We start from the raw sequence: 13,967 nt of genomic DNA, 5'->3' as shown, positions 1-13,967 counted from the left end.
CACACCGTGGTGGCAGCCAGCCTTTGGGGGTGAGCAAGGACAGTATTGTCACTCTCTGCCTGTGATCAGGTGGGCTATGTCCCTCTCCTGAAAGCACAGCTCCTATCACGTGCTCCTCACTGTAGAACTATTCTCTAGTTTCCATCAGCCATGCCCTCCTTTTGCTTCTCAGGCTTAGAGAAGGGAACAGCACCTACCGTTTCTAGCCCCAGGGTGTCTGGCCCTCCTTACTGGTTTTTTTAAGTGCCAACATCTCTGAAAGCAGGCCTCCTGGTATAAGCTCTCCTCCGTGGCCCGGGTTGAGCCTGTAAACCTTTGCTTTCTTGCTGGGACTCTGATTGAAATAGGCAAGTTATCCCACCTCTCTCCATCTCCTTTTATCCTTTGTGAGTAGACGTAACGTCGTGCACAGAGCTGTGAAGACAGAAGTGTCTCGCTGTAGGCCTCCAGGAATGTTAGCTCCTTCCTACTTGGCCATGGTGCTCAGCTGGATGGTGCACCCCATGAAAAGCTGGATGAGGGGTCAGCAAGAGAATACTCCTAAAAGCGGACATTTACTGAGGGAGGAACCATGTATCAGGCAGCACCCCGAGTACCTACATGTGTTATATCACATAAGCTTCATTATAGGCCTATGACATAATTATCATCAGCAACCCTTTTTATAGGTGGGGTACCTGAGGCACAGAGGGGAAAGGAATGTGCCCAAGGTCTCTCAGGGAGTAGGAGGCAGAGCTGGGATTTGAATCCAAGAAGTGGGACTCCAGAGCAGAAGCCTTCAGCCCGGGGCTGTATTTCAGAGGGCCCTCCTTGACAGGAAGCGGGGCCAAAAGGGATTCAAGTTGGGGCCTCTGAGGCTACAAACCTGTGGGCTGGTTTTTGTGAGCTGTTGAAGGGAGCAGTGGTGTTCCAAGGCCACAGCTGATCATGGCACAGGCTGTAGACGCTGTGTAAGCCAGGTTCTTCCGGGTCACGGGGCCAGCTCTGGGGGCAGGCAACTTTCTGTGGTGTGGTTGAGTTCACACTCTTGCTTTGGACTTCAACCTCAGCGGTTGCTTTACTCTTTGAATTTTAAAGTTTGGACAAAACACCTTGCCAGACTACACAGTCTGGAGTGTCTCTGAACAACTGGAGTTTTGTCTGTTCTGTACTGATCACTTTGGAAACTCTTCTGTTGGATTGATAATTTTCTAGCTTACTTCAGGGTGTTTATTTTCCTATTGTATTAATGGTATTTTCCAATATGGTGAACCAGCTAAGCAGAGGGTGCAGATAAGACAAAAGGCCAGGAGTACCCGTGGCTCCATCTTCTGGGCACAGTTCATTAAAAGCTTCTCCCCTACTAAACAGTAGTTCAGTAGGGGCAGGTCTGTCTTATCAATGCTGTCTCCTCAACTCGCGCAATGCCTGACATGTAACAGGTGCTCAATTAATGTTGTTGCATGATTGGATGAATGAATAAACAAACCACCCATGGTTCTTGTCATAGTACTGAGCTAAATTTCTGCCACGTGGTAGATAATTCTTGTCTTCTGTCCTTCCTTCCGGCATTCAACCACTGTTGAGTAGAGCCCCAGTGCAGCTACTCTTGCTAGGGATGATTGAAGTTCCTCCTGAGGTTGTCTTCTACTCAAGAAGCTGCCATGTATCTGGGATCCAACATCACTTAGCTGGTGTCATGTGTGAAGTCACCAGGAAGTGCTTGGATGGCTTTAGTTCTCCACATGATATTTGCATTTTGAGTGGAAGCAGGAGGGAACTTACATTTATTGAGCCCTGCTATGTGCTGTGTATGATTCACAGTCCCATTAAGAAGGGGATCTCTCATTCCAGTTCTCTGGACTGGGAAACCAAGGCTGGAGAGACCAAGGGACCGGCCCAAGGTGACATAGGGAGGAGCTGATAAAGCTGGGAATGATCCCTGTTGAGCCCTGAAATTCATGCCCCTTTTGGTGTGCAATGCTGGTGAGAGCTAAGAGGTGCTATCTGCTTGCATAGGGCAAGTGTCTTTATGCCTTCTTTGTTTTCATTGGTTTTTTGGGGACAGGGTGCTGGTTCTTCTTGTTCTCCACCACCTTCAGAAGTCAATGCCAGTGAAATCTACTTTGTGGAACTGGTTAAAGAAGATGGGACACTTGGATTCAGCGTGACTGTAAGAATTTTAAGCAAGCTTGGGAAGTACACAGTTGAAAAGATGTTCACCTGGAGCCTTGGTGGGCATTCCATTCATATGGCAACCTCTGATAATGTGCTCCTTGTGTACAAGCAGCACATGGGAAGTGGTGAGCCAAGAAAGTCAGTGGGGCCTCTGTGGGGGGTGGGTGGGAGGACTGAAAGACAAACCAGGAGATGCAGGGCAGACTTGGGATGATCAGGCACTCCAAGCAGCGTGGGTGGGACTAGGTGATGGGTCCCCACTCTGTGGTTATGCCGCACAACAAAGAAAGGGCAGCAGAGTGGGACTGCAGGGACATAAGCCAAAGGGGCGTGAGGTGATCCACGGTCCTCCAGAGGAGGGTCACAGTGGAGCCTAGTGTTCCCGCTTCCAAGGGCAGAACAGAGTCACCTTGGCCAGACCAGAGTTCAGGATGGCCACTCTGCATTTGTTTCTGAGCTCTAGCTGCAGACCCTGGAGGAGGGAGGAAAAAACTGTATAAGAATGATACAATCTCACTGATGGAAAAACCCGTACATGTGTGCAGATACGTGCACGAAGAAGTCAGAAGAAAAGATAAAGTTAGATCTTCATCTAGTAACCTGAGGGATGCTCACAATCTAGTGTTAAGTTAGAGAAAAAAAGTCAGTTATAGAGCATTGTGTAGTGAATTCCGGGTTTGGATTTCTGAGCACCTGGTGCAGGCCCGTGCTGGGCTGGCCGCAGCACAGCTCCCTCCTGCAGCTGTGTTGTTATGCTCCTTATGGGCATCTAACCTTGCGGCACAGTGGACAGTGTAGTCTGAACAAACAAGTGAGTATCTAAGATGTTGTCACGTGGAGATGAGGTAATGGGATAGAGTGGCAGCCAGAGGGGTACCTCTTCGGGAGACTGAGGAGGCCCTGTCATGAGGGGGCAGACGGGTGGCGAATCTTACATTGTGTTTTCCAGGGTGGCATTAACACAACCGTGCTCTATGGAGGTATCTACGTGAAATCCATCGTTCCTGGAGGGCCAGCTGCCAAGGAAGGGCAGATCCTGCGGGGTGAGGGATGGAGTCATGTTGGGAACTGCATTCTGTGGTGTGATCCTGGTCTGGGAGCTACAGCCTTCAGGCCTTGCCCCAGTCTCACCCTAGACTTCATGCAAATGATTGCCTCTCCAGGTCTTGGTTTCCTCACCTGGGAAAGGGGCTGATTCAACCTGGCCCACCTCCATGATAAGTTACCAAGGGGATGAAATGTTTGTAGTGGTGCATTGGGAAGTATAAGGTGATTTTAAAATAGGAGATTTTAAATAAGCTTGTTGCTGCTTGGCCTTCATGGGAGAAAGTAGCTCTTCCCATAGAGGACAGAGCGTGCATTGGTGACCCCCACTTCAGTATCCAGGGAGGACAGTGGCAAGCCTTCTCTCCGCCCTTCCTCATGTCCCCTGCTCTGAAGCAAGGGGGTGATTTTTATTGCTCTCCAAAATGGCAAGTTGAGCTAGAAAGGGCACCCAGGATCTTAGCTATCTCTATTTGCCCAAGAATTCTGCTGTCCCTGGCATCAACCAGGTCTTTTTGACCTGTTTTGAAATAAAAAAAGAACATCCTGGAGATATAAATATTACCCCTAAGTGACTTGAAAGTACTTTCAGAAATGGTTTCACAAGAAAACAGGAGAAAGGATACGGTTATGCAGAGTTGCTCAACCCCTCTGTGAGCCAATAATAGAAAGATTCCCGTATCATTGATCTACGAAGGTGTTCAGAGAGGTGGCTGGCAGCCAAGCCCCGTCGGGGCTTCTCACAGCTCGGCTTCTTGACCCTCCCTGAGGCTGCGTGAAGGGTGCTGGGCGGGGGCCTCTAGCAACAGTCATTCCTGCAGCCTCGGGAGCTCGAAGACATGACCTCTGTCCCCCTCCCAGGTGACCGGCTCCTGCAGGTGGATGGAGTGAGTCTGTGCGGCCTCACCCACAAGCAGGCTGTGCAGTACCTCAAGGGTTCTGGGCAGGTGAGCGCCCCACTAGCAGGGAGTTGTCTTTCTGCCCTCCAGAGCTTTCTTGGACAGCATCAGAAGCTGCGGTTGCCTCTGGGTGGGAGGTGGACAGGCAGGAAACAAAACAAGACTTTCTTCTTTGTCTTCTTCTCTCTTTCACTTTTTCACTTTTCTATGGTGATGTGAAAGTCAGGAGGAAGCAGGCAGGTTTCCCAAGCAGAATACCTCACCCCCTGCAACGAACCTTGAAAAGCTGGCTTTTTACTTGCCTCGATTCTGGAATCAGACAGCCAAATAGGGCTGATGTGGTGGATGACTTCTCCTGCTTGACTCTGGCTCTGGTTGCCCCCTCACACCTTCTGCTCCAGCCCAAACTGGCTGATGCTTCCATCTGCCCTCCGGCCCTGTCACCAGCTGGCTTTTGCACTTGCTGACACCCTCTCCCCAGTTCATGCTATTCCCATCAACCTAGGTAAATTCAGGCCACGCTGTCCTGGGATTCTGATCACAGGGAAGTAGAAATTCCAGACACCCAGAGCTGAAGGCACTGACCTGTTATGGACTCCTTATTCTATGTAGTGCCCAGGCAGCATCTGGATGTTACCGTGCTGTGTTCAGTCCTCTGCCTGAGGGTGGGAGCCTTTTTGTGCCTCAGTGTCCTAAGCCTCAGAGCTGGCATTGCCCTCTAGGTAACTGCAGACACGGAAAGGACTCCTGTGGGCCCTTCTGGCAAACTGAGGGAGCAGAAGGGCCCCTGTTTGCTTCCTTTCCCAAAGCAGTCTTCTGGTTTGCAGTGAAATTTACTTTTGCTGGCTACCTTGGTTGACCTATCTTGAGAACAGAGTCGTAATTTATTAGCACTCTCTGCTCTTCAGACTTTTGCTAATGAACGTGGTTAGAGAAGGTACTTCTTGCCTGCTGCCGGCAGCAGTGATGACAGGTAGGAATTGTCACTCTGGGGTCATGGGCGTGGTGCTAAATGACAATGGCAGCAGAAGGATGTTAGCAGGCCCAAGTCCCCTGAATGGAAGCTCGACATTTCTAAAAGGCTTCCAGGTGATGTCTAGCCACTGGTCCCTGAACTATACTTTGTGTAAAAAGAGTATAGAGTGTGTAGGGAAGAAGGATGGAAAATCAAACCAAAAGAAAGGGGGAGGCCAGAATGGCATAGTTCTGGGATACCCTGCTAGGTGATGGGAAACGCTAGAGACTTTTGATCAAGAGTGTTGCATGCTCAGTTTGTGTCTTAGATCAACCCATGGGAGCCACGGTGGGAAGTGACCTGAGGAGGAGGCGATAGGGTCCAGGAAGCCAAGTTAGCTGGAGTTTGCCACTGTCCAGTTGGGCATTGGCAGCAGGAGAAGAAATGGAGGAGGGGGAGCCCTGGGGGAGATGTTTCTGATGGGGAACAGACAAGTCTTAGGAATCAGATGGGCACTTGGAGGGCAGAAGGGGGTAAGCTGGATCCCTGCAGGTGTGGCCCCTAGGAGGTTAGTAGAGGGATGGTTCCATGTTCGGAGAGAGCAGATGCAAGGGGAGGAATGTTTTAGGCAGAACGAGGAGGGGGTAGTAAAGATGAGAGAGAGGAAGAAGATGAATTTGACCTTGAATGCACTGAAACGGAGGTACATGTGTTACCCCAGAAACCCTGTCCGACAGGCAGTTGAAAATATGGCTCTGGATCCCAACAAGTGGGCTAGATTGGAGATTTTAATTTGAGATTCAAATGAAGCAGCTATTGGAAGTATCAGAAAATCAAGAAGCATTTGCAGGGTGAAGGGAGAGCCTGCTGGTTACCATATGAAGTGCAAATGGAGTTTGTCCAACCATCTTCTAGGTTGCAAGACTGGTCTTAGAGAGAAGAGGCCCCAGGACCGCCCAGCAGTGTCCTTCTGCTAAGGACAGGACGGGAGATGAATGCACGGCTGTTTCCTTGGCAACAGCCTTGCCTGGCAGGCCCGCGGGCTGTGTCTCAGCGACAGATGGTGAGAGGAGAGAGAATTGAGTGTTACTATTGTCATGTCATCCTGTGCTCCCTTTGAATTCTCAACTCAAAAGGGAAGGTATGAAGGCCTCCTCTGGCTTCACAGAAGACTGTGAGCATGATGCGGCTGGTGTTTGGATGCAGTGGAAGCCAATATAATGGAATATGTTTCTGGAAAAAAAAAAATGCATTGTTCCAAAATGATTGCCAGGCGTAATTCTCCCTTGTGCCTTCTGAGGTTTCTCGATCAGGTGCCTGAATACTTGTGTATAAATCTTTAGGAATGAAATTGGAATGAAAGGGTCAGGCATTTTCTGACCAAATCTTTACCTTCTAGCCAAGACATTCATAGCAAAAGATCTGGGGCGTGCTGAGGCAGGCTGGGAGGGGAAGGTGCTCAGAAATCTAGCCTTGTTATCAGCATCATGTAAAACAGTAAACGTCCATCAGTTTGCAGGGACAACATGGCATATCTTACGATGGGTCGCCTCTCTGCACTGCCCTGTGATTTTGTTTCCTGCTAGGAAAACATGTACTCCTTTAGCATTTCATGATTTGGAGCTTAGCCACTTTTCAATCCGTTTTTAGAGATTTTCCTGAAGGTGTGAGTCAGGTTGGATGCATGGTAGCCGTAGTGAGCGATGGGGTTGGGAGGAAGGGAACACGCATGCGTAAGACGAGTCTGTTTCCTCTTTGATTGCTCCTCTGCTCACTCCAGTGAGGCCCTTCGACAGACTCACTATCAAATGAGGTGAGGGGGTCTCATGGCAGTGATGGTGAAATTGGTCATATGATACACCGGCAACTAAAAGCTTTGGATGCTTTCATTCTTGTCCCAAATTAAGGCTTATGAGTCAGTGCTCTGTCTTTTGATTCATTGCCAACTGAGTGGAAGGCAGGCTAGGAGAGACCCAAAGGCCTCTGGCTGTTAGACTAACGAGGTTCCCGGAGCTGTGTCCATCTTTGCTGCCCAGAGGCAGCTGTTTTGTCTTATGGTCCGTCCACATGGCTAAAGAAAACATTTCCATAGAATTTACCAGAATTTTCTCCAGAGTCTAATTATGCAAAATTTTGTTTCAAATATACTAAAAATGATTGAGGTTCTAAAGGAGTAATAGGAATATATATGATATAAGTTGTATTAAGTGATATAGGCATATTGTGTATGTCTATAAACTATATCTTTACATATAAACCTTGTTGATTATAATTGTTTTGTCCAGTATGGTAGCTACTGGCCACATGTGGCTATTGAGTACTTGAAATATAGCCAATCTAAATTGATAAAATCCATATTTGATTTTTGAAGACTTAGTACATAAGAAGGATGCAAAATATCTCATTAACACTTTTTTTATATTGACTACATGTTGAAATGGTCATATTGTAGATATATTGGGTTACATGCACTATATGATTAAGTTTATTTTACCTGTTTCCTCTTACTTTTTAAAATGTAGTTATTTGAGAACTGAAATTACACACGTGGTTCACATTTGCAGCTCACCTTATATTTCCACTGGGCAGCACTGATCTATAATAAGTATAAAGGACTCTCTCATAAAAATTAGCAAAATGAAATCTTTTCGTGTAAAACAGAAATAATTCATCTACTTGACAGTTTACGTTTTAAGGCCAGTCAATTTCATTCAGAATCTACTAAGGGATTTATCTTGTCCACATCCCACAATACAGGTCCTAAGTTTGAAGTCACTCTGAAAAAAAATGCCAGTGGTTTAGGATTCAGCTTCGTGCAGATGGAGAAAGAAAGCTGCAGCCATCTCAAGAATGATATTGTGAGAATTAAGAGACTCTTCCCAGGGCAGCCAGCTGAGGAGAATGGGGCCATTGCAGCGGGTGACATTATCCTGGCCGTGAATGGAAGGCCCACAGAAGGCCTCGTCTTCCAGGTAGGAGACCATGCAACCCCGTGTGCACACTGACACCAGCCATGTTTCTTTCAGGCCCACCCACCATAAGGAATACCCTGGGTTCTTGAAAGTCACACCTGGAACCTGGAGCATACAAAGAGAGCAATGGGTGGACCATTCTCACATTTAATTTTCTGTCTCAGTTCTTGAATATCTGACCTTGAATAAGCCTTGCTTCTAATTAGGTTTATAATGAAACTGAAGATAAAGCCCTGGCTCTGTGCTGGCTAAAGCTCTCCTAACATTCTAGGAGGTGGGTATGTGGGCTGAAGAGACTGCAGTGGGTCCCTTTCTGCCCTTCTTCCCATTTCTCTATTAAATTTACAGCTGTTGACGTGCAGTGTTGCATCAGTTGTCCTGTATATATTTAAAAATGAAATTTAAAAAAAGAGTAAAAAGTGGACACTTCTCCCGGCGCCTGGGTGGCTCATTCGGTTAAGCATCCGACTCTTGATCTCAGCTCAGATCTTGATCTCAGGGTTGTGAGCTGAAGCCCTGCACTGGGCTCCGCATTGGGTGTGGAGCCAACTTAAAAAAAATGTGGACACTTCTTAATGCATATACCATAATCTCAGTGGAATACTGTGCATATCAGTCAGGGTCCTGGCTGGAAATTGAGTCATTTGAGGAGAGTTTAATAAAGGTGTGAGCTGGTTGTTGGGAAGCTCAAGAGAGAGTGTAGAGCCCTGAGGCCGGGAAGAGTGGGTGCAATTATCCATCCACCCCTCCCAAGTCCAAAGACATATGGGAAGGAGCAATTATACAACCCGGGAAACTGAGAGAGCTGGTGAAGTGGACCTGATGACATGAACTGTGACATTTGCTGAGGGACCCAGCCATTCCGCGACAACCCCATGGGGAGGGAGGTGGGAAAACAAATACCCACCTCTCTCTCCTCCCAGCTCTGATCCTTACGCATGCTCCCATTGGCTGAGTCCAAGAGGAAGCACCTCCCTCTCCTGTCTCTGATCCCACCCATGCTCCCATTGGCTGAGCCCAACAGGAAGCCAGTCTGCGCAGGCCCACCTCCGGAACACAGAGCAAGGTGGAGAGTGGCTCTGGACTGAGTGGTGAGAGCTGGAGAATCCCCAGGACAGCATATGCTGGGGTGGCAATACTTTCATCTGTCTAGTTTGTGAGCCAAGAAGTGTTTCCTGAGAATGAGCGCTGGGTCAGCAGCTCTTTGAGGAGCTAACGACGCAGAGGCAGGCAGTTCATATGTTCTCAGTGCTTGTAGTGGGGGGACAAACAAGAAAACAGAACTGACTGTGGAAAACAAGTGTCACGAGAAACAAAAATGCTTGCCCCAGGGAACTGGGGGAAAAGAAAGTGCTTGCCGCAGGGAACTGAGGAAGGAAGCACATTCCGTGGAAGTCCATTGCTGCTAAGGGGGGTATTAAGTGGCGTCCGGATCAGCGGTTGTCGAGTTGGAATGATGTTGCCTTTCCGGGGACATTTGGCAAAGTTCATATACATTTATGGTTGTCACGACTGACAGGTGCCACTGGCATCAAGTGGGCAGAGACCAGAGATGCCGCTCAGCATTCTACAGTGAACAGGGCAGCCCCCACAATGGAGAGTTATCCGGCCTAAAATGCCAGTACTAAGGAGACGTTGAGAAATTCTGGCTTAGATAGGAGATAGGAACTCTCAAGGCACCTTGAAGCCCTGGGCTCTGAGACAGAGTGTTGGAGGAAGAGGCTCAGCATAGTCGGAGCTTAGGTTGTGGGAGCAGCGGGAGCAGGTGGGAAAGAGAGGGGGCTAAGCAAGGCAGTGGCAGGTAAGAACAGATCCCGCGTGCTGCCCTGCAGAGCTTGTTGAATGTGAGGTGACTTGGTCATATCTGCATTGTGGAAAGAGCGCTCTTGATCACGATGGAGGAGGGGAGGTGGGTGACACTGGGGGAGGAAGGGAGCAGAGGAGGGCACTGCGATGGCACAGGTGAGAGGTTCCGAGTGCCCTTTAGAGATTGGGGTGGTGGAGCATACGTGACCGATGGCCCCTGAGATGGGGGGCTGCTGAGAGGAGAGGGAGGTTGAGATGATGAGGACATTCTCTCAGTGAAGAACACGCATCTGTATTGGCAAGTGCTGCCATGAAAAGATCCTGGGCAGACCATGGCCACTAACAGCCCAGCATGGGGGCATTGCCTTCATGGGGACCCCAGGCCGGTGGCTTTGGCGTCTCTCACTTTAGGAAATCGGGCCCATAGCAGTGTTCTCCAGAGTTCTCTAGAGCTGAGAAACAGATCAAGGGAACAGTGCCAGAGAGACAGTGGGGAGCACATAGGAGGAGATGCCACAGCCATGCCACGCCCACATCCAACCACAGATTCTGGTTTCTCGTAGGAGGTGCTCCATTTACTGCGAGGGGCCTCACAGGAAGTCACGCTCCTGCTTTGCCGACCCCCTCCAGGTGCACTGCCTGAGGTGGACCAGGGATGGCAGGTAAGCTGCGGTGCCCTCTGGTGCCTTCAAGCACCCCTTTTCTTGTCTGGTGGGTCCTGAGAAACCTAACTTTGTTTTAGGTAGGGTTCAATGCCATCTTCTTCCACCGGGGCGGGGAAATAGCTGGTCTCCAAGCCTCAATTAGTCTGTGACAAGTTCATGAGATCTCATGTCTGTCTTCTCCTTGCCCTCCCTACTCTGCCTCTACAATGTTTGCATCTTCCTGTAGATAGTTATATGTTTAGATCTTGTCTGTGAAACTTCTAGACTCAGGCCTTCTGGTGGCCCAAGCATCAGAGAGGGGAATCTAGGAGCAAGAATAATAATACAAAATCAGACTGAGGAAAGGTAAGAATTTCCATTCTGAGGAATGAAATGGAGAACAGGATATGTATCCACTTTCCTAAAGTATGAATTAGACATGTATGGTTTAGTCCAAAGAAGAGGCAGTGAGATCGGGAAAATTAAGAATTAAGAATATTAGTGTGTCCAGTGAAATAGAATCAATAGGGTGTGTATGTGTAGGGGTATGTAGGTGGGAGGGGAGGTTAGGATATGGGCTCACATGATTGTGGGGGCTGGCCAGTCTAAATTCTGCAGAGTAGGCTGGCAGGCTGGAAACCTAGGGAGGGGTCCACGGTGCAGCTTGTGTCCGAAGGCAGACGGGAGGCAGAATTCCTTCTTCCTTGGGGATCTCAGTCTTTTTCCCCTAAGGCACTCAACTGATTGAATGTGGCCCACCCACATCATGGAGCGTCATCTGCTTTACTCAAAGTCTGCTGATTTCAATGCAAATCTTATCTAAAAAATGCCTTCACAGAAACATCTAGACTAGTGTTTGACCACACATCTGGGTACCGTGGCCTAGCCAAGTTGACAGATAAAATTAATTGTCATAATGCCACTGGTTGGGTCCCGGGACACAGACGCTGTAGCAGAGATTTGAGTGCCAGAGATTTATGGGGCCTGCTCTTGGGAACAAGCCCCGTGAGGGTGAGGGAGGCAGGGCCAGGTGGAAGGAGACGTTAACATGGGGCAGCTGCAGCAGGGGCCTCTGCTTATGCCACAGGGAGCTTTGGAGCTGGGATGGCAAGAGAGCCTGTGCCTTTGCACTTTGTATCAACCAGCACTGCGGTGTGGGCTGCCCCAAGGGAGGGGGCCGGACGTTGCCTGAGACAGCTCCCTTGAGCTGAGCTGAGCAGGATTCTTGGGGAAGGGCTAGCTGTGAGCTGTCAGTAACCAGCACTCCTGGCAGCTGGGGGATGGGCCTTCATCCTGGGGAGGCGTCTGTGTGGGTACCCTGCAGTCAGCTGCACCTGCTCTGCCACGCACCAGCTGTGTGGACCTCGGGCAATTGCCTGACTTCTCTAGGCCTTGTGATTTCTCATTTATAAGATGTGGATAGAGTTGATCGCTCATCCCTGAGGGTGACAATCACTAGAGACATCACAGAAGATTTTGTGATCCAGATCCTTCTGATTCTTGGACTCCAAGAGGTCATTTGACACAGACTTTGTGAGAAAATTGCCAGGGAAAGGAAATCAGAAAGCTGCCAGTTTGGAAAAGAAGGTAGACATGGCAGTTGTGTTGAGCAACTGACCGGGGTGCAAGAAGGTCAAGCTTCACATGCATAGAGATCAGGCCGTGGGGCTTGTGCCCTGTGCTTTTGTTGAGATATCTAGGAAATGCCAGGAAAAAGTGGTCCTTCTGTTCTGGAGAATGGCTCTACTTAGGAGGGCCCAGAAAAGTCCAGTGGGAGGGCTTGGAGTGAGGTATGGTGGGCATGCTTTCTCTCAGTTTATACTTGAGGGCCAAGTGGAAGAGAAATTTTCATTCATTCATGTGGCTTCAGAGGTCAGATAGAAGACCAAGGAAGGGAGCCTTTAATTCCTAACTAGAATAAAGTGGTCATGGAAAGGAGGCAGCCATACAAACATCTGGAGTAAGAAGATCATTCCAGGCAGAAGCGATAGCAAGTGTGAAGGCTCTGAGACAGGAATGAACCTAGATGTTCGAGGGACAAGACTATAACAGGTGTGGAAGGGGAGAAGCTGTAGAGGGAGGCACGGGCCACATCATGTAGCACCTTGTAGATGTTGGCAATGTGCTGATTCCATCTTGGCGGCAATGGGAAGCCCCTGGGCTGGAAGTGGTGGGAGAGTGAAGGGTTAGGCAGAGCATACCCTCATCTGGTCCATACTTTAGAAAGACCACTGAGCTGGAGATGGACTGGAGCAGATAAGCCAGCAGTCATTCAAAGAAACCACTGTGGCTTGGATTCAGGTTGTAGCCGAATAGTTGGTAAGAAGTAGTCAGATGTAGGAGGTAGAGCCCAAAGGATTAGTTTTGGCTTACATATGGTCACATGGAAAGAAAGCAAAGTTTGGCTTGAACAACTGGTTGAATGGTGATACTACTTGCCAAGATAGGGAGTGCTTGGAGAGTGCAGTTTAAAGTACATGGAAGAGAAGCGATAGTTCTTGGGAGTAAGCAAAACTGAAATGTCTATGGAATAGCCAGTGGAGATGTCAATTAGGCAGGTGTTTGTGGAGAATTGGCATGATATCAGGACTGGAAAAGGTGGATTTGGGAGCTGTCAGCAAATAACATTATTTAAAGCTATGAAATGGATGAGATCACCTTGGGAAAGAGTGCAGAGAAGTAACCCGTGGGACCCCCCAACATTGAAAGGTCCAGTTCAAAGAAATGACACAGCAGTAGGGGCCTGGGAGATGGTGGGAAAACGAGGGAGGGCTAAGTTCAGAGTGAACACATGCAAGTAGAATAAGTGAGTAAAGGATGCTCTCAAGAAGGAGGAAGAAACCAATTATGTTGCATGCTACTGAGAGGTAGAATGAGATGAGGAGAGAGAATTGTCCTTGGCTTAGAAAGATGTAGGTCACTGGAGACCCTGAGCAGAACTCCTTCAGTTGGATGGTGGAGACAGAAGCCTGGGTGGAGTGTGTGCAGGGAGAAGTGGGGAGACACGGACAGAAATAATGAGGATAAGCATGCATTTGAGGAGCTGAGAAAGGATGCCAGAAGGATCTGGATCACAAAATCTTTGGCATCCATTGCCAAAGCTGAGAAAGGCTGGTATTTGGAGGAGGTTGGGAGAGGGATGCGGCCTGGTTGGTAGACTTTGCCGTGGGGAGATGAAGGATTCTCATCTGGATGTGCCCATTTTCACTGTGAAGTAAGAGGCAAGTTCAGGGGAGTGGCTGAGGAGAGAGATGAGAAATAATGGAGAGGGTAGAAAGAATGGGAAACTGACTTCACTAAGGAAGTCAAGAAAGATTATCTGGGAGGGTTCTAGAGGGGAGGGGGTTGGGAGGATGGGTTAGCCTGGTGATGGGTATTGAGGAGGGCACGTTCTGCATGGAGCACTGGGTGTTATGCACAAACAATGAATCATGGAACACTATATCTAAAACTAATGATGTAATGTATGGGGATTAACATAACAATAAAA

The 13,967-nt window shown here is 48.7% G+C and overlaps 1 protein-coding gene across 1 annotated transcript in view; it reads left to right on the top strand.

Annotated features, from left to right (window-relative positions):
- Nucleotides 1-4,040: 4,040 nt before the first annotated feature.
- FRMPD2 (FERM and PDZ domain containing 2) overlaps nucleotides 4,041-13,967 on the top strand; it is an 18,108-nt gene continuing 8,181 nt past the window's right edge. Inside the window, exons 1-4 of the mRNA XM_032399064.1 lie at nucleotides 4,041-4,148; nucleotides 5,971-6,118; nucleotides 7,813-8,027; nucleotides 10,397-10,495. Coding sequence (XP_032254955.1) covers nucleotides 4,041-4,148; nucleotides 5,971-6,118; nucleotides 7,813-8,027; nucleotides 10,397-10,495 — 570 coding nt within the window. The remainder of the gene's footprint in view (nucleotides 4,149-5,970; nucleotides 6,119-7,812; nucleotides 8,028-10,396; nucleotides 10,496-13,967) is intronic.

The sequence above is a fragment of the Phoca vitulina genome, unplaced genomic scaffold, assembly GCF_004348235.1.
Source record: "Phoca vitulina isolate PV1807 unplaced genomic scaffold, GSC_HSeal_1.0 scaffold127, whole genome shotgun sequence".
NCBI lineage: Eukaryota > Metazoa > Chordata > Mammalia > Carnivora > Phocidae > Phoca > Phoca vitulina.
The sequence above is the reverse complement of the archived record's forward strand: the minus strand, read 5'-3'. Positions and strand labels throughout refer to the sequence as shown.